This window comes from Lotus japonicus, chromosome 1 (genome assembly GCF_012489685.1).
Source record: "Lotus japonicus ecotype B-129 chromosome 1, LjGifu_v1.2".
Lineage (NCBI taxonomy): Eukaryota > Viridiplantae > Streptophyta > Magnoliopsida > Fabales > Fabaceae > Lotus > Lotus japonicus.
In genome coordinates, this window is record NC_080041.1 from 122,233,470 (window position 1) to 122,254,065 (window position 20,596).

At 34.1% G+C, this 20,596-nt stretch overlaps 1 protein-coding gene and 1 non-coding gene across 2 annotated transcripts; one reads left to right on the forward strand and one right to left on the reverse strand.

Moving 5' to 3' along the window:
• Positions 1–7,316: 7,316 nt before the first annotated feature.
• LOC130730058 (probable auxin efflux carrier component 1b) lies at positions 7,317–10,284 on the forward strand. The gene is made up of 6 exons (XM_057581943.1): positions 7,317–8,659; positions 8,950–9,223; positions 9,311–9,396; positions 9,486–9,643; positions 9,758–9,834; positions 9,980–10,284. Exons 1-6 carry the CDS (start codon positions 7,543–7,545, stop codon positions 10,044–10,046), a joined length of 1,779 nt encoding a protein of 592 aa, XP_057437926.1. The 5' UTR covers positions 7,317–7,542; the 3' UTR covers positions 10,047–10,284.
• Positions 10,285–19,377: 9,093 nt separating this feature from the next.
• TRNAA-AGC (transfer RNA alanine (anticodon AGC)) lies at positions 19,378–19,450 on the reverse strand. Its single transcript has one exon. It is a non-coding gene; the product is annotated as a tRNA-Ala (tRNA).
• Positions 19,451–20,596: the final 1,146 nt, after the last annotated feature.

Genomic DNA, 20,596 nt, shown 5'->3' on the forward strand with positions numbered 1-20,596 from the left:
GGTATGGGTTTTTGGTTTTTGGTTTCTGGTTTTTTCCCTTTGTCTGTATACTGGGTGTATATGGGTTTATGGTTTCTTTACTGTAAGAATTCCTAACATATATTGAAGCAAATTGTAGCAAGCCTTTTGTCTGTTTTTTATCATTGGCTTCTTATCTTTAGCATTTCACCATTTTAATGTAAAAGCCCCCTATATAATGGAAAGCCATGGAGAAGGAAGGATACTCATGGTGGATAAGTCGCATAAATTATGGGTGTGTTTGAATTTATTAGTGTTTTTTTTTCCTTTTTCTAAAGATCAAGATGAGTGAGTATGATGAGGGTGATGAAGATGAAGATTTAAAGACAGTTATGATTTGCTCGGATAAGATTTGCTGGGATGAAGAAGAGGTTGGGAAAATTTTAATTCATAATAATATTTTAATAATTATTTATCTATGTGGCAGGGTGACACAACATGGCATGTCAATTAATGAAGCACACGTCAGCAATTCCGTTAGTCAACTAACAGAAGTGGATGGAAGGACTTAAATCACTCACGGTACAAACGTTAGGGACATTGACCGCTCGTTTTAAACATGTGGGATCACTTTTGCACAATCATGTTAGATCAGGGACCAAAACTGCAATTAAGCCATATTCTTTTGAGGAGGAGGAGTCACACGCATTAACGTTGTTGTATGGGTATGATACAGACTTGGGCAGCTTTAGATTAAGACAGACCCGACAAAGAAAAAGAAAGAGCTGGATCGAGGCGTTGATGATTGGACAGAGAGCTCTCTATGCTGCGCATCTTGCTTGCTTTTACGTTTTGCAATGGCAATGGATCAGCCTTGTGTTTCCCAGATATCAGAAGGAAGAGAGAACAGAGTGAAGTCACTGATGAGTGAGTAAGTGGGGTTAACCCAATGCCACAATTTCCGGCTTTAATCCCATACACATATATAAATTAAAATAGAGTAAAATACACTCACCCCCCTCAAGGTTTGTAAGAATGACACTCCACTCCATTCTTTTTTTAAATCTACACTCCACTCCATTTTTTATAAAGGCAAAATTTAGTGACGAAAACAAATTCGTCACTAATAAAAAATAATTACTAATTAGTTAAAATTTAAATAAGTTTAATGCATATACACTATCATACATTAATTTATGAAAATAATTTTACTGAATTAAATTTAAAAAAACAATCCACTCTGTCTGTTAAGTCCACGTCCCATCTGTCTCCAAATCATATTTCTCACCACAAACGGTCACCACCTAGCCTTTGCTCCCTTTAACACGACGGCCACTGTCCCAGAATGTGAAACCCCATGGTACCACCATGCATCAAAGTTTTGTTGCGACCTGAACCACAGAACGTGAATCGCACATTCCCAAAGCTACCTGTTCAACTACTTCTTGTGAACTTCACCCCCTTTAAGTTGCGAGCGAACGCTCTGTTGGTTTAAGATGTCGTTGGATTTTGTTAAAAGCGGTGCTCCACCGCATCGTTGGGTTCTAATAACCTCCGATCCACTTTATATTTCTTAATTTTGTTTCTCTATTTTCTTCACCCATTTGTCTTGCTTTTTGGGTATACAATCCAATTTTCAAAATTTGAGGTATAAAGAGATTATTTTGATTAAAATTGAATTATTATCAAATATGAAAACACAAGCATGTTTCCCTATGTTCGAGATATGGTTTGTAAACCGGTCGGGTGTGCTATTGCAGAATTTGCATTGTGAATTTATGGAGGAAGACCGCGATTGAGAGAATGAGGAGGACTGTGATGTTTTCATTTTTAAATTTGTTGAATTATATTGAAAATATTTTTTGAAATTATTGATTAATAATTTAAATAATAACTAATTATTAATGAAGAATATTTTTCGTCACTAAATTTGCATCTATATAAAATAGGGTGGGGTGTAGATTTTAGACAAGAATGGGGTGGAGTGTAATTCTAACAAACCTTGAGAGGGGTGAGTGTACTTTACTCATAAAAATATTAATATATGGTTTGGAGTATATAAATATATACTACTAATATGCATCTTTTCCTTATGAATGAACCAAGTTGAAAAATGAAAAATATGAATCAATGTTTGGTTTGATTGCTTGTGGTCATATCATTAAGACGTCACACTCAATTCTAACTTTATTGATATTCACATTTCCTCACATTTAATTGGATTACCCTGCTGCAACCTTTGCTTGGTTCTTCTCCATTTCCCATTAATCAATTTCTCGCGGCAGGAATCAATTTTTATTCCCATTTGAAGAAAGCGACCAATCATTTTGTACCCTTTTAGTTTTTGTTCTTCCTAACCACAATTTAGAGTGGAATAAATAATCATTGAATATTATTTTGGTAAATAATAATCATTGAATTTGAATCCCCTTTAGAATTAATTTTTGTTTTTTCTGTGTTATGTTGTTCCCTTTGAAATACAACTTGTTTTGTTGAAAAAAGTAAAAGGCAAGAGAGTGAGAGACTGTAGCGTGTAGAGAGAAGTGTTGTCAGGGGGAGAGAGAGCGTGTCCCAGGCGCAGGAGACACTGAAAAGGACTGCGGCGCCGCCTGCCATGTTCGTCACTATTGTACTGCCTCACCAGTTTTTACCTCACACTTGTGCCCTTTATATTTGTCCAATGTCTATTCTGAAGTTCATTATACTCTAGTCAATTACAATACGTTTATGTTTAACAATTAAATCCCACCCACCCAAATAATATAGAGGTTGTGACTTGTGAGGATAATATTACAGTATACATTATTGAGGGAGTGAGGGGAGCCTATTAGGAAAAGAGTACGATTCTAAAAGATATCAATGTTACATTGTAACCCAAAATTTTAAAGCGTTAGATTTATTGATCATATTTCTGTAAAGTCTTTTCATCTCTCATACTTGACCGATGTGAGATTTAAACTCACATTAAAATTTTAACAAATCTTTTCCTCAAATGTGAGTTACCACCACATTATCAAGTCTCCTTCCACACGCATTAATGTTGTTACTCGGACTCAATGCTGACTGTTTCCCTGGTGCGTGAACCTCCTCCACGGCATCATGTGTTTGCAGTCCTCATTAGCAAATATTGTGGGTTGTTGAAGAGAGCTTGGGTGACTTGAGTGGAGTATATCCTTCATGAAAGAAATTCTTGCGCTGACTTTCTGGCCAAGGCGGGTCCATCTCAAGATTTACAACTCCTCCATGTCCAGGATCCCTTCTCTGGCATGGAGGCATTGCTTTTGGCTGACTCCTTGGGTACCATGGTAGTTAGACAGTAGAGGATTTTTTATACTTTGTTTTTGCTTTTGTCCTCTTTGTATTAAGCATAAAAAAAAATTAAAAAAATGTATATTTCATAACAAAATAGATTTTTTCTAAAATTAAGTTGAATCAAACGCATTTCTAGTGTTGGTAATGAATCCAACTCTAAACGCTGATTTTTAATTGTGTTATGTTTGAAGCAAGCATCAACTTTTTACGTGTGAATTCATGTTGAGTTCAACAAAAATTTAAACACACTTAATTTTGATTGTTGATAAATTAAAATTCTTGTAGATTTCCCATTCACCTCCAGATCAGAAGATAAACATTTTTATTTTGCATAACTTCATCCTCAATAAGCTTTCCACTTTTGCCTTTCTATCAATACCACTTAATTTTATATCTATCATTTGAATATTTGAATGCAAATTGCCAGACCTACTCATACCATATATGTTCTTATTTCAATCTTAAAATCTTTCTTTGATCACATAATCCTTTCAACTCTGAACTTTAGCTTTAGACCAACTTCCCTCAACCAGCTTAATTAAGAAAATCCTTATGAGATCATGAAGATCTATAAAGCATGAAAGGGCTTAGGACCCCCAACTTATTTTAGAATTATTTAGAAATGATTTGGCAGGCCTTGTTCCAAGGCCTACTAAGCAACACAATACCATTACTTAATTGATTCAATCACCAGACAACAAAGATAATTCCAATCGCCTCATGCATGAACTTCCACTCTAAATTGTTGTGATTCTCCTTTCAAAGAGAGGAAGATTTATTTATTCCATATGAGCAATGAAACATTTAGGTTCACGCATCTTGTTAAGCTTAATTACTTGAGAACTTAAGGCCCTCCCATCAACTTGATTCTTAGAAACCCAACAAAACACCATACCTATTTACTAAAGCTTTTAAACATTTTAATTTATTGTTGTGTGTATGCGATTATAATATCTATATACATTGTGGTTATTACACACGCAAAACAAATTTTAATCTAAGTTATTCGAACTATTTTCTCTTCAAGAGAAATCACTTTTCTTATAAGGATATCTAAATATAAATCACTATATTACTTTAACTCATGTTAACAATTTCAATCATGCATGTCAAGAATTCATTAAGTCATAATCAATTATGCAAATGCTAATATAAGCACACATCATTTGAGCGTTTGGTGCTATTTATCACACACCATTGGGAAGGTTACGTAGCTAGCTTAGCGCATGGACATTCCCAGAACAGCATTGTCTTTATCTTTATCATTGGATTCTTCCCACTCACTCTCACTCTCACTCTCATTTCTTACTCATCATATTCTTCTTCTTTGTTTCTTTCCACATATAATAATATTCTCATTCCTTCAAATATGCTTAGTTTCTGAACTGCATATATGATCCATTAATGTAGGATCTTTTTCTTTTGTTGGACGGGGCATATTGATTATGGATGACGCAACCAGCATCATACTGCATACATTAATGCTTACAACTTCACTATGACTGTTCAATTTTATTTTCCAGATAATTGACAATCTTACTTCTCAACTGCTGCATAAGATTTTCTGATTTTGCTTTCCTTTATTTGTGTACAAATTCTCAAATTCCAAACTGAACAAAGATACTAATCAGTCTTGGTATTTCTCACTTTGGCACCAAGCATGTTTCGCTAATTAAGAACGGATAATTATTTATTGACACCTCAAAAATGAGGTGGAATGAGGTGGAGGAGGAGAGAGATAGGAAGAAATTAAAAAAATAAGATAGAGAAAGTATAAGATGTAATTAGTAATAAGAGAAGAGAGATAGAGATAAAAATATGTGGAAATGAAGTGTATAAAAAATGAGGTATGTATTAATGTATATATCATTGTTGATTAAGAACTATATGGTTTTCTGATTGGTTGGTGTAGAGTGTAGACGAGTTTATGTCCAAAAGCACCACCTAATCCTTGACTAGCATGCAAACGTGATAAATGTCGATGTTCTTTATAGGGTAAAAGAAAAGTTGTTCAGTGGAAAGATGAATTGAATTGAATTATTCAAATGTTTTAGAAATTGTCACAAATTGCAGATGTTAGATGTCTATCCCTATTTTAAATACACAAATCTGCGTTAAAATAAACTTTGATATGTTATCCCAATGTTATTTGCAATTAATTGAGTTTTCAAAGTTAAAAATAAAACCAAACCAAACTCAATGATTTTAAACTTTGTCCATGTAGAATAGCTCAAGTGGTAGGAGTTAGGGGACAATGGGTTGGGTAGGGGGAGATACAGGGATCAATACCTCGCGGGTGAAATTTATCTTTCCGATGTACCAATAAAATTATTTCAAACTTTAATTTGTGAAAGAAACCAAAATCATCAAACTGCACTTTTGAGAAATTTAAAACCCACAATTCCACTAATTAGGCTTCAAGAAGGGTAAAATGGTCATTTCACAAGTTCAAATCATTTTGTTAATAATGAAAGGGATTGTCAATATACAACACCCGAAAAACTTGGGTGGCTTGCCCAAACTAGTGAAAATCGTTAGATATATCATTATTTAAATCAGTAGATGAGATTTTGGGGGGTTTTGGCTAATGCCCGTAAGAGCCGGAGGGAGATATATGACTAGTTAAGTTAAAGTATATTGATTAATTAATTATAAAAAAATTAATTAGAGAAATAGTTATCATCAAAGTAATGTTTATTTTGAACCTTAGTTACTAACACGTAACATAAGAAGCAACGACGCACCAATGACTCCCCTCCTTCCTTTAAGAAACAAATAAGAGACCTAATAAAACAATCAACTTTTGATGACACCTCCACCATAACAGCCATGGTTACTACCACAACAACTTTGAAACATCTTTCTTCTCAAACGCCTACTTCCATCGTCCAAACAAACCCTACACTCAGCCTTGAACCAACCTTACATCAGTGGCCTTGACTGCTTGACGAGGAAAGGAAAGGGCAAAAGAATCCCCTAATAGGACCCACAACCTCCAAAGGGACTAATTCTTCCAACCTTTCTTTGAAGTAACTCTTCCCCTTCCTTATACAAGAATTCACCTATTCTTGCTAAGCTCATCTCACGGAAGAACATTATTGAGCCCAATACATTAAGATACTCTAACTCTAAAAGAGGCATTAGTCATGATGGTCAACAAATTCCTTCTCCATTCAGATGATGTTCAACCTGAGAGGCATGATTCACATATGGCGGCGAGCACGAACCACTCCAAGGGCGGGGACAAAAATTAATGAAGTTAAAAAAGTCATTCTTAACCAATCAAATGAGGAATATCCACTTCATTAATTTTCTTATCATTCTTCTCTATTTCCACCGTATCAAACCGCCTATAAAATTCACTATTTTTCTCATCACTTTCTATGTTCTCACTTTCTTTCTCCAACTTTCTCTCCTAAATGCATTAGCTATATCACATGTACAAAATCTTAGAAATAAATGTAATCTACCCTTGTTTTTAGGTCTAAAATAGACTAATTATTGAAAAAAAATCAACACCCAAGCACCCTATAGAATAAACACTACAAACATTTGTAATTTGCAAAGAAAAAGGGTTGATTCCCATTCCATTGCAACACTTATTTATCTCTCTCCCGACACAAAAAATAAAATGAATCCATGAAAGAGCTGGAGAATTTTTCTTTTTATGTCCCTCCACTCTTTTTCCTACTCTGTCTTGTTTCAATTTGCATCTCATGTGCAACAAGACAGCATATAAAACTGCAAAAAGTGAAGAGAATCTTTAGGAACTCATCTGAGTTTTTCCTTTTACCACTTTCCCTCTTTCCTTTTCTCTTTTCCCTTTCTGCACCTTGGTCCTTTCCCCCTCATAAAAATCACTTTTCATCTCTCTCCCACGCACACACACACACATTGTCTTTGCTGAACCAAAAACCAAGACTTGATCAATATTAAAAAGAAAAGAAAAAGAAGAATAGAAAGTGGGTTTGAGTTGAGGAGGTTCTTTCTGTCATTGTAGCCGCATGAAAAGACTTATAAAAGCTTCACAAAAGGACTTAACTTTTTCACTTCTTGTCTGCCATCAAAATCCCATAAAACCAAACACACCCTTCACATTTCACACTCTCATTTCCCTCCCTCAACCCTCTCCTCTCAAAACAACCATGACCCTTTTCTTCTCTTCAATCCTTCTACTTCCCCATTAACTCTAACCTCTTCAAGTGATAGTAAGTTAAGACCTTTCATCTGAAAAAAACAGAGTTAAAAAGTGATTGTTTCTGCTAAAACAAGATGATAAGCGCTTCTGACTTGTACCATGTTCTCACTGCGGTGGTGCCACTCTACGTGGCTATGATCCTCGCCTACGGCTCAGTGAAATGGTGGAAAATCTTCAGTCCAGACCAGTGCTCTGGCATCAACCGTTTTGTTGCTCTGTTCGCAGTTCCTCTGCTTTCCTTCCACTTCATCTCCACCAACAACCCCTACGCCATGAACTACAGGTTCATCGCTGCTGATTCTCTTCAGAAAACCATAGTCCTTGCAGTTCTGCTAATCTGGTCAAGAACAAGCTCAAGAGGCTCTCTGGAATGGTCCATCACTCTGTTTTCCCTGTCAACACTGCCCAACACTCTGGTCATGGGGATTCCATTGCTGAAGGGGATGTATGGTGATGCATCAGGGACATTGATGGTGCAAATCGTGGTGCTTCAGTGTATCATCTGGTACACTCTGATGCTGTTCTTGTTTGAATACAGAGGAGCCAGGCTTCTCATTGTGGAGCAGTTTCCTGACACTGCAGGGTCGATTATCTCGTTCAAGGTGGATTCTGATATTCTCTCGCTTGATGGGAAAGAGCCTCTGCAGACTGAGGCTGAGGTTGGAGAAGATGGAAAGCTTCATGTTACTGTCAGGAAATCTACCAGCTCACGCTCTGAGATTTTCTCTCGGCGTTCTCATGGACCAAACTCTGGTGTTTCACTCACTCCTCGTCCTTCAAACTTGACCAATGCTGAGATTTACTCTCTGCAATCTTCCAGGAATCCAACTCCAAGAGGGTCTAGCTTCAACCACACTGATTTCTACTCCATGGTGAATGGGAGAAACGTGAGTCCGAGGCAGAGTAACTTTGGTGGAACCTTGGGTTTTGATGAGGAAAGTGGAATGGGTAAGGCTAATGGTGGTGGTGGCGGTGGTGGGTACCCTGCTCCTCACAATGCAGGGATTTTTTCTCCGGTGACCGGCAAGAAGAAGGCCAACGGTGGCGGCGCTGATGGCGGCGGAGGAAAGGATCTTCACATGTTTGTTTGGAGTTCAAGTGCTTCCCCTGTTTCTGAAGGTGGAATCCATGTCTTCAGAGGTGCTGATTATGGGAATGACCAGCTTGGTGGGGTAGCTTCACACCAAAAAGGTTTTGACTCTATATTTCATAGACAAACTGTTTGGTTTTTGAAGTTTTTCTTGTTCAAATTTGGCATGGTGTGGTGTTAATTAGTTAAAATTCTCACAATTTTTGCTCTGTTTTTTTCATGGCTTTGTTTTCTGTTCTGTCTCTTCTAAATGGGTTGTTGGAATTAAAGTGGAAGTGGGGTTTATAATTTATTTGACTTTTGCTTGTGTTGTCTTTTCTCATTGAATAATGTCAATGGTTTTGTGTAGGTTTGTGTCATTGTCTAACTTGTTTTCCACGTTTGTTGTTAGATTATGATGAGTTTGGTCACGATGAGTTTAGCTTCGGAAACAGAACTGTTGCTAATGGTGTGGACAAGGAAGGACCTGTGTTGTCTAAGCTTGGTTCAAGCTCCACCACTGAGCTTCACCCAAAAGCACAGGGAGAATCCAAAACTGCCACCAACATGCCACCTGCTAGTGTCATGACTAGGCTCATTTTGATCATGGTGTGGAGAAAGCTGATTAGGAATCCTAACACTTACTCTAGCCTTATTGGTCTCACTTGGTCTTTGGTCTCATTCAAGTATGCAACATTCACATTTTTTAGGTTCACTTCTTTTGAGCCTTGAATCTTATGTGTGTAGCTTCTAATGTTTGATGTATGTTGCAGGTGGAATGTTGTTATGCCAGCAATTGTTGCTAAATCAATATCAATTCTATCTGATGCAGGCCTTGGAATGGCAATGTTTAGTCTTGGTATAATTATTAATTCTTACTACTTTATAAGCTTGATTTGGCTTTGTTTTTCTCTATGGAGATTTGAATTTGTTGTTGGATTTGTGTAGGGTTGTTCATGGCGTTGCAGCCAAAGATCATTGCTTGTGGAAACTCGGTTGCTGCATTTACTATGGCAGTTCGGTTCCTCACTGGCCCTGCAGTCATGGCCGTTGCTTCAATTGTTGTAGGGCTCAGGGGTGTTCTGTTGCACATAGCTATTGTACAGGTACAATAAGATAGAGGGTTCAAAATGTTGTTTTTTCCTTGTAATTTTTGCTTTGTTTTATCTTGTGGTTTCATTACTTGAATCAATGTTGTATTGTGTTTTTTTGTTTTTCAGGCTGCTCTGCCTCAAGGAATTGTCCCATTTGTGTTTGCTAAGGAATACAATGTTCATCCTGACATTCTCAGCACTGGGTTAGAACTCTTATTCCTCTATTCTTCATTGCATTCTAGTGATTGATTATGGAACATATAGCATAACAAATTATCATACCACTTAGCTCCCACTACTAGTATTGATATGGTAAAAAGTTGATGTTTTTGGTTTATTTTGATGCAGGGTTATATTTGGAATGCTGATTGCTCTTCCCATTACTCTTGTTTACTACATTTTGCTGGGGCTTTGAAGCAATGCTGATGGTGGAAGGAAGAAAAAGACTAATTGAAGTGTATTACATGTCCTTTTGTTAGCATAGGATAATTTTTTTTCTTTGGTAACCTCTAACAATGTAGTAGAATTTTGGAAGGTAGCAAGAGTGGAGTGAAAATGTGTATGTGACCTTTTTTAACTGTGAACCCCACCACTGTGTTGCATTTTGGTTGGATTAATGAGAAGAGAAAGTGGAGCATGTTTTTAGTTGTCGACACCTTTCTCTTTCTTTTATTTACTTTTCTTGGCTAAAAGGACACTGAAGCCCAATTGAGAATCCCAATTTGTATTGTATCCAAATGCAAGTAAGATTTATCATCTGAGGCAACCAAGTGGTTTTCTTTTTGAAGGGGGAAAGGTAAGGGAACAAGAACTTTTGTTGGGTTGTCTGTTTTGGTGTGTTTTTTTAGAATTTAAGGGCCACATGCTGTCCTCCACGTAGTTTGAATTTAATTGAAGAGTATTATTGGGAATTGAGGCTAGGTAGGCAGATAAATAGAGCAGAGCTATGGCTAAGGTTGAAATTATGGTTCCTGCCACAACCACTGTGTGTAGCCGCTCTTGGTTTAAATCACATTGATGCTAGTACTAGACACTAGTACTATAGCTTTGAGGGGAAGGAGGAATTGGTCTTTACTCTAAAGCATAATCACATGCACTTGTTCCTTGTTGTGTGTCTTGTTTTGTATGCTTTGATTAGAATTGTCACACTAGTTCATGCAATTGGTTTTAAAGGAAAAATGAAATGATTGTGGGTAATTTATAGTATTTGTTAGATTTGTTTCTAGGAAAAAATGCTGATCTTAAGATGAATAGTTTTTTGGTGTTAGAATTTATACTATGCTTGCTGAACTTTTGGCATTGTTGGACTGGCTTAAGCGTGAGGAGTGGAGGAGCACTTATTGGACTGGCGTTTACTATGATATCTTCAATTAATTCTGGAACGGGGTTGCTAGGGGCCCAAAGCTGTCCAATCAGTAATCAGAAATCACTATTCACTAGTCACTACTGCTATTTGTAGTTGTATACTGCAAAATACAAATAGTAAACCAAAGAAATAAAATTGGAAAAATTAAAGTAAAGTTATATTATTTGGTGTGAATTTATTTATGGGGACCCACCGCTCAATACCTATAGGATTTTTTTATAAATAAATTAATAAATATAGAAATTCTAAGTTAGTTATCTTCAATGTGAAATTGGACGAGGAGTTAAATATAGAAATTTTAATTTACTTATTTTTAATGTGATTGAATGATGAGTTGTTCAACTCAATTTTTCTCATGAGTCATTTAGCTAAATTTTTTTGGAAGCGCAAATATTATTACTTTTATTAGATATGCTCCAATTAGATAGAATTACCAAGGTAGTTAAACCCAATATACAGTGATTATGTTTTTTTTTACAAAATAGTGATTATTGTTGATAATGTGCTTATATAATTATAATAGCTTTAATTAATATGAGAAATATATTTAAAATTTTCTTTTTATTTTAAAATATTGTTGTAATTTGTAGGATTGATTAATTAGGACACTATTAGTTATTTTTAAAATCAATATTACATTTAAACTTAAATTTATTAAATGTTTTTGAGATACTATCTCTTAATTTTATGAATTAAATATTATCTTATATCACTTTATTCGTAGATTTATTATTTTATTATTATTATGTATTTTCTTTGTATATAGAGCATACAATGATCAATAAAATTATATTCTTCAAATAAAAAAATTCATCTACATTCATATCAAAAAACACAATAAAGTGGTAAAACTCTTATCTTTAAGGGATTCCGAGTCAAAAGATAACATAATGGAAGGAGATGCATACTTTGATTGGTCAACCACCATTCTTTGATGCTGAGAAGTATGAGTTATGAGCGACAAAAATTATTATTTATATTAAAGCGTTGGGTCTTTGGGAAGCAGTAGTAAAAGATTGATGTTTCTGAACTATCTACAAATCATACAGTTGCTAAGATGAAGCAAAGAGAAGAAGTTTAAGAGGGCTAAGGATAAAAATTGTCTATTTTCTCCAAAATCAATAAATATGAGTTTGAAATCCGCCAATGATATTTGAGATTATCTCAAAGCTGAATATCAAGGTTCTAAAAGAATTAGAGGCATGCAGATGCTCAACCTAGAGATAGAATTTGAGATGCAGAGCATGAAGGAGAATAAAACCATTAAGACTATGCTAAAAAATTGTTAAGCATAGAATATAAAGTGGAACTTCTCAATAGAGACTATTATGATAAAAGAATAGTGAAAAAAAAAATCTTTTAACTATCCCTGAAAATCAACAATGGGAGAGTTAAAAGATCTTTAAACCATCATCTTGGGGAGTACAAGAGCGAGTGGTGGTACAAGATGCACAAACCACATAACCGGTGACAAGAAGCTTTAAGGTTTGACAAATCCATAGTTTCCGAGTAAAAATTAGGAATGGTGATTTCATCGCAGTCAAGGAAAAACGAATAGTTGTTATTAAAAATTTGAGAAATATATCTTTGATGTTTTATATGTTTTGAAATTGATTAAAATTTGGTCAGTGTTGCACAACTTGTATCAAGGCATATTAGACAATTGTTTTATGAACAACCAATTCCAAGGGGGCCGAATATCAAACACCTTCCCTTCAAGATAGAAAGGTTCCTCTAGTGTGATGACAAACTGGCCAAGGGCAAAGTGGTTGATAACCAAGAGAAATATATGTTGGGTTGGACTTAACTTTGTTTAGGGTTAATATTCCATTAAACTAAATGTGAAAATTAAATCGGGAGACATGTTGACACAAAGCTAATTGTGACTTAATGAAAGTTAACCTATTAAAATGTCAATTCAAACACACCCTCATTAAGAGTTTTTAGGAGCATTTTTTAAACCTACATTGAAAAACAGTCTATTTCTCAAGCAATCTCTTTAATTAAAAAACCACATGTTGATTGCTTATCCGATTCACATAGGCTAGTCCCTAATTCCATTTATTTGAACCAACAATCTTGTTTGTTGTTTAATGCAATGGCCTCACCTTGTTCTTGGGTAATAATACCTGCATCTAGGAGTGGCAAAATGGGTTTGGCCCGCTGGGCCAGCCCGTTTGGCCCACCTTTTTTGACGGGTTGGGTTGGGATTTTGAACCCAAATTTAAAAGTGGGTCAACCCAACCCAACCCGTATTTTGGCGGGTTAATGACGGGTTGGGTTGGGTTAGCCCGCCAACCCATTTTTCACTTTTTTTTTTGAAATTTTTTAAAATTTCTTTCTATTTTTATTCTTTCAGTAGATTATTTTAAGGTGCGCATATAATATGATAGACCTAAACTAAAAAAAAAATTATTTTGAAAACTCCCTTCAATGGATTCACCTATATAAGCTGCTGCTCTTATTCGTAGGTTATGTTTTGTCTAAAACTTTCATGACTACTCGACATTATATTTTATAATTGTTGATTGACTATTATTGGCTAAAGTAAACTCTTTTTGCTAGTGAGGTTACAGTTTTACAACTTTTAATAACCACACATGATAAATATTTTTTTGTTATTGCTATTGGTGAGACTTTCTAGTTGAACTCATAACATTTAAAGATAAAGAACAAGTATAATTCTACTTTTTTCATGTGTCAACATATAAAAAGTGAAAGATTGCTTAAAATTTCTCATTGCATTTCTTTTTTTATTTCACTACATTTTCTAAGTGGGCTAGCCCGCCAACCCGTTTTCTCGTCAAAATATGGGCTGGGTTGAGACTTTGAACCCAAATACCAAAAGTGGGCTAGCCCAACCCAACCCGCATTTCGACGGGTTAGTAGCGGGTTGGACCCAACCGGGCCCGCCAACCCATATTGCCACCCCTACCTGCATCACTAAAGCCACACTTTAATGATGTTGCATCATTTTATTCATTCTGAAATGCCTCATTTTCTGTTAAAGCAAGCTGAACTCATGAAACAACAAGAACCGAGAAGTCAAGAAAGAATAATGATTCGTTGACACCTAAAAAATGAGGTGGAATGAGGTGGAGGAAGAGAGAGATAGGTAGAAATGAAAATAGTAAGAGAGAGAAAGTAAAAGATGTGATAAATGATAAGAGGAGAGAGATAAAGATAAAAATTGGTGGAAATAAAGTGTATAAAATAAGAGGTGTGTATGTATCATTGTTGGTCAAGAAAATATTAATATCAGTGAAAACAGTGTGACAAGTACAGCAATACTAAATAGTGTAATTCCACCCTGACCCGCAAGATTTAGTCAATGATAGCTGAAAGTGATCAACTAAAAAGTGCTTTTATGTGTGTATGACACCAATCTCAATCAGAGCAAGTGTTGTCTGTCGTGCTGGTATATTAAAGGGCCATGAGCTTTTTTTCCTTCTTCTTTGATTAGCTCCAGTGATAAAAGGCTGAATAAACTATCACAAGTTTGTGAATATAATGATGAAACCAGTTTCATTTCCCACATATTTTACTCAATGGATGTGCAGCACATGCGTGTGCCACTCAGGTCTTTACTAAGGCTTAGGCCGTTAGGCGCTGTGATGCTTTCGGCCTTTTTTCTGTTCAAATTAAATGTTTTGTTTATAGTGAAGGTAATTACTTTCTTGAGTGATAAGTGGAACAAATGGATTAGCATGTGGGATTCTGGTTAGGTTTCTTGCACGTTGATACAGGTGCAAATGGATGTTACTCCCTCCGTTCCTTTTTATTTGTCTTTCTAGCACAATTTTTTTTGTTTTTTTTATTTGTCATTTGGTGATTTAAGGTTACATTGTACCAATTATACCCCTAACACAATCTCATTTATTCCATTCAAAGTTTAGTAGTGGAAATTTGAATTTAATGAGCTTCCTGAAAACTGTGTTGTCTTTCTTGCTTCAAAATTTCATTGTCCAATCTGATTTTAGCTTTAATTATTCTATATGACTATTCAACTTGACTATAAATACATACTCCAATGTTACTTTGCGGTTAATTATGGAGTACATTTCATATAATCACATCATAAAATTGCATGATACTTAGTGGTTCAAAAAAAACTGCAGTAGAATTTGATTGAATGGAAACTGGCCTTTGAATTTAAAAAATAAATGAATTCAAATAATTAAGTTTTGATTAAATTGGAATTCGAAGGAATTGGAGTGAAATGTACACGTCCTTTCTTGGAGGGAATTGGAGTGCTGGAGTATAATTGTATAAACCTTCTGCGTTTCCTTTTTTTTTGAAGTCTTTTAGTCTTTTTTTGAGAAGTGCATGAGACAATGTAAGATTAATGTTGTTGAAAACTGAAATAGTTTAATGATATGAGAGAGAGTGTTGTGGGAAAATTAGGAAATTAATTATTGGAGAGAGAAATTCTATGAATGAAGATAAAGTAAATAGTGAATTGAATTAGGGTAAAATGGGAAAATTAGCTCTAAAAGTGCAATACCTTGGTGGAAGAGCTTTGTGCTAGAAAGACAAATAAAAAGGAACGGAGGGAGTAACCGCTAATTCAAGAAAAAGACAGATTTCTTACTATGAATTGGAATAAATTAAATTAAAAATCTTTTTACATGACACTTAAATTAACTGTTTCCAAACCCACAAAAATAATTCAACCCCTAGTGATTAGGAAACATTTGGTTGTACCTGTAAAGTCAAAGGAAAAACTAATATAACCAATGTGAAGCCATCAAGATATATATATAAATATAAGAAATACTAACGACTAAGAGAAAAGGTGAGATGTTTTTTTTCTTGTGATCACATGTATATATCATTCACGAAATGTATATCAATAAATATATATTTATATTTTATATTTTTCTTCCTGAATTTAAACAGAAGATTTTCTCAAGCTTCAGTGATAATGCACAGTTTTAGATGGGTTTTTTGTATAAGCATAATGATGTATTCAAATATAGCACTACGGGAATCTTATGGTTGTCTAGTGTAGGACACGATGAGGAATATTGTTTCCGTAAATGCACTCTGAGAATGTATGATAATAGTTAAGATTATTAAACTATCAAATATATTTTTATAGAGCACAATGTGACTTGTAATTGAGGTGTTTGAACTTAGTAATTAAAGCTTTATAAGAAAACTTCCGAGATAATGACCACACTTGGGAAGTCTTTAACTACTTAATGTTTGTGCCGACTTTGCCAACTTTGTTTTGTTCAGTTACATAGCTATTGAACAAGGTAAATTTTACTTTAATCGTTCTAGCGGGCCAAAATAGTGTTACTTATTTGTGAACTCATTTGAGTACTCCACAGAATATGTTATTAAACTTAGTAGCACTTTGGCCAACCAGAACACGTGGAACAAACACTTAACAAAATATTTTCATACATAATAATCAAACATGAGATGTTAGTTACCTAAAGGAAATATTACATGAACCAATAACCTCTTAGTAGGGGTGTGGTTTTTATGAAAAGATATAGATTATATATTACTACATGCATAGCAGTGGAATGAAGATGGATGTTTTAGTTTTAAAATAATTAAGAATGAAAGTAAACGATAGTGAGGCAGGCACTATTGCTAATTTTGTCATTTATGGTACATAATTGGTTTAGAGGTTAAGTGGGTTTGATCAGTGTCCGAGATTAGATCTGAAATTTCACAATATGGACAAAACAGAGATGGACTGTGATTGATCAAATGCAATGGTCATTGGCTGAACAGGAACCAATTTTAGGTCCTTGTACATTTGAGAGTGTCTTTAATTTGGTCGTAACAATTGATATACAAAGGAATAGTGGAATACCAATTGGTTACTGTATCAAAGTGGTACAAATCTAGCAGATTTGATACACGAATGTACCCAACTCTATCGCTCTCAAATTCACTTTATTTATATATGACCTAGTTTTAAAATTTATAATCTCTATAAAATTTATAATTATAAAATATAATAGTATTTTACTTAAATTAATATGTTTTAATTAACATAACTTAATTATGTTTTCATGCTCATCTGCTTTGTTTAAAAATATATTGTAGTATTAACTAAACTTGACTCTTTATTTTCAAAATAATTAAAAAAAGATTATAATTAATTTATTATAATACATATTATCATATCATTCTAATTATTAATTAAGACATGATAGAAACAAGTAGACTCATGATTTAATATTTTCCTCCTGTAACAAAAAAAAGACTCATGATTTAATTGTCTCTTTTGGCCACTGTCCGAATCAATTCAGGTGATATGAATATGTACTTATTATATTGTAACTTTATTACATTATAATTTTTAGGTGTAAAAATAAACAAATTATCTAATAATAATTTAAGACTAAGTGGCCAGGAGGATTGAGACGATGGTGGTGGAGATGAAAGTGGCAGTAGTGACAGTGGTGGCATGATGTTGGAAAGTGGTGGTTGAATGGTGATGGCGGCGACGATGGTGCGCTGGAGCTAGTGGTATGGTGGAGGTGGGTGTGTTACATAGAGGCGACGATTGTCATGGAGGTGATAATGACGATGATGGTGGCCGTGACGATGACAACAGTGGATGATGTTGGTGGTGGGAGGTGGAGGTGGAGGAGGTGGTGGTGGTGGTTGTGGTGTCGATGGCGGTGGAAATGATGATGACGCTTGTGGAGGTGATGGTGGAGGTGGTGGTAGTGAAGGTGATGATAGAGGCACAACATAAATAAGAGCATTACACAGTGGCCTCCACAAGAATATAAGCTACTTTTTCCAACAAATCTTATCCTGATACAATTTTCTAAAGTCCAGTGGTTTATGACCTTGTTATGCGTTTCAAATGCCGATGATCGGTTGTTTTTTGGTCTTTTAGTGATCTGAATAGATTTAAACATTTTAGAGTTAAGATTTTTTATCCAAGAATTACACCCAACAACTAGAATGTAACTCAAGTGTGAAAAACAAAGAACAAGTTGTTCACCGGCAATTTGAAGATGAAGTATAATGCTTTGATGAGTACTGATTCAAACGTACGGGGAACAAGTTGTTAAGAAAACAACTTAAAGAAGAAGAACAATTCTCTCGCGAGTACAAATTCAAACATAAAAAATTGAAGAAGTTGAAATGATTTAAAAGACCTACATAAAAAACACATGTGAGTCACATAAATAAAATTTAACCATAATTGAGTGAATCTATAACTAAATTCCAAAAAAGAAAATTGAAGATGATGAATTTAGATGTGGGGTAGTCTCTTTAGTTTTGGCTCTTAAATTTGTCTAGGGTTTTTAATTTGTAACTAAATTCTGTTTTTTTCTTGTCATGGACTCTCAATTGGAAATGTTTTTCTTTCTAATTTCTATTTTTTTACTACTTCAAAGTTTTTTTTTTGAACTTTACTACTTCAAAGTTTGTACAATTGATTTAGTCATTAAGTAATTTTTTAAATTAAAGATTCTATGCATGTATGATTTTCCGAGAGCTTTTGTGCTTACTTTAGATTAATACTCTACCTGTTTATAATACTTTTAATCAATTTTAATGCATAAAAAACAAAAACAAAAATTATTTTTTAAAAAAAAAAAAATCAATAACAATTCTCTCGCGAGTACAAATTCAAACATAAAAAATTGAAGAAGTTGAAATGATTTAAAAGACCTACATAAAAAACACATGTGAGTCACATAAATAAAATTTAACCATAATTGAGTGAATCTATAACTAAATTCCAAAAAAGAAAATTGAAGATGATGAATTTAGATGTGGGGTAGTCTCTTTAGTTTTGGCTCTTAAATTTGTCTAGGGTTTTTAATTTGTAACTAAATTCTGTTTTTTTCTTGTCATGGACTCTCAATTGGAAATGTTTTTCTTTCTAATTTCTATTTTTTTACTACTTCAAAGTTTTTTTTTTGAACTTTACTACTTCAAAGTTTGTACAATTGATTTAGTCATTAAGTAATTTTTTAAATTAAAGATTCTATGCATGTATGATTTTCCGAGAGCTTTTGTGCTTACTTTAGATTAATACTCTACCTGTTTATAATACTTTTAATCAATTTTAATGCATAAAAAACAAAAACAAAAATTAGTTTTTAAAAAAAAAAAAATCAATTAGTTGAATTTAATTAATCTTTACATTATTAATTTTTTAGTCCTAAAGTAGTGAAAATAATACAGACTTTTTAAAGTTGCGTCAATTTTTATTGAAAGAGTCATAAAAAAATTAAGGGCAAAATTGAAGTATTTAATGTAACATTAGTGCAAACACAATCGTTTTCCTTTAATCAATTTATAAAGTCAAATATCCATTCCAAAAAAAATAACGAAATAATGCAGAATTTTGAAAATTGGCTGAAATCAGACAAAAGAAGCGAAAAAGTGGAGATGCGGGGTATCGATCCCCGTACCTCTCGCATGCTAAGCGAGCGCTCTACCATCTGAGCTACATCCCCATGTTGTTCGTTTCTTCATTATAATAAATTATATCTCATAATGTTTCTTCGACATAAACTTGATTTGATTGTTATCAGGGCCTGGTACTGGTCCAAATTAAAATTAAAGCTTCATTTATTTCAAAAGGGAAACGAAACCCATTGGGCTTTAGCCTTAAATGGGAGATCAAAAGGGGTAAAATGGTGTCCAAGGGATCCAATGTTCCACGAAGTTACTTGCATCATATGCAGCCTAATTTTTTTTGATTAGCCTGGTGTTGCACTGCTTGCGAATGGTTTGAGTTGGAAGTTAACCGTTCACATTGGTCTACAGATTATGGTTAATCGAAGATAATAAAAGGGTAGTTCCTTGGGGATGTTGTGGTCTGTGGGGAACTGAATGCCCTTCTAACTCCATGAGAGGAGCATGCAACAGAGCATATATGACCTTTTTAATGACGGATCCAGAAGTTGAGTCGTGGGTGGGGGCAATGCAATATATACATATCAATTTATAACGTTATAAACATAAAATATTATTATTCAGAGTTTGAAAATACAATATAAATGTTCTCTTTATGTTTTTATATTTTAGAAACTCCGTACACTTTTAGAAGCTTTGCTCAATATTCTCAATGTAAAGCAGTAAAAAGAAAAATGGTTTTAGAAAATTATGGGTAATGGGTAGCACCAAGATTGAGGGTGTGTTTGAGAAAACAGTTTAATTAAGTGTTTATGACAATAAACGCTTATCACATAAAAGCTTATTCATAAGGTATTTTAAGAAATTTATTGAAATAAGTTGAAAATATGTTATAAACAAACATAAATTATTCTTAATCATGAACACTTTAAAAAATTTGCTCAAAATAACTTATAGTTAGATCATAAGCTTTAGTAAAGCTCTCCAAAAAATTTGCTCAAAATTGCTTTTATATGATTATGAGAGCTGCACTGTACCGTTAGAAAAAAAAATTAATATTGCACATTGGGAGATAAAAGAAAATAGTGGATATAAAACTTGAGAATAGATGATAAAATTTAAACAGTAAAAACGTTGGAACTCTAGAAAGGTAAGGTCTTATGAGCCATGGGGGCAATTGTTGCACCTTGGGGCAGTATAAATCTTGATATAGGTCTATTATTAGTAAGATATTTGATAATCAA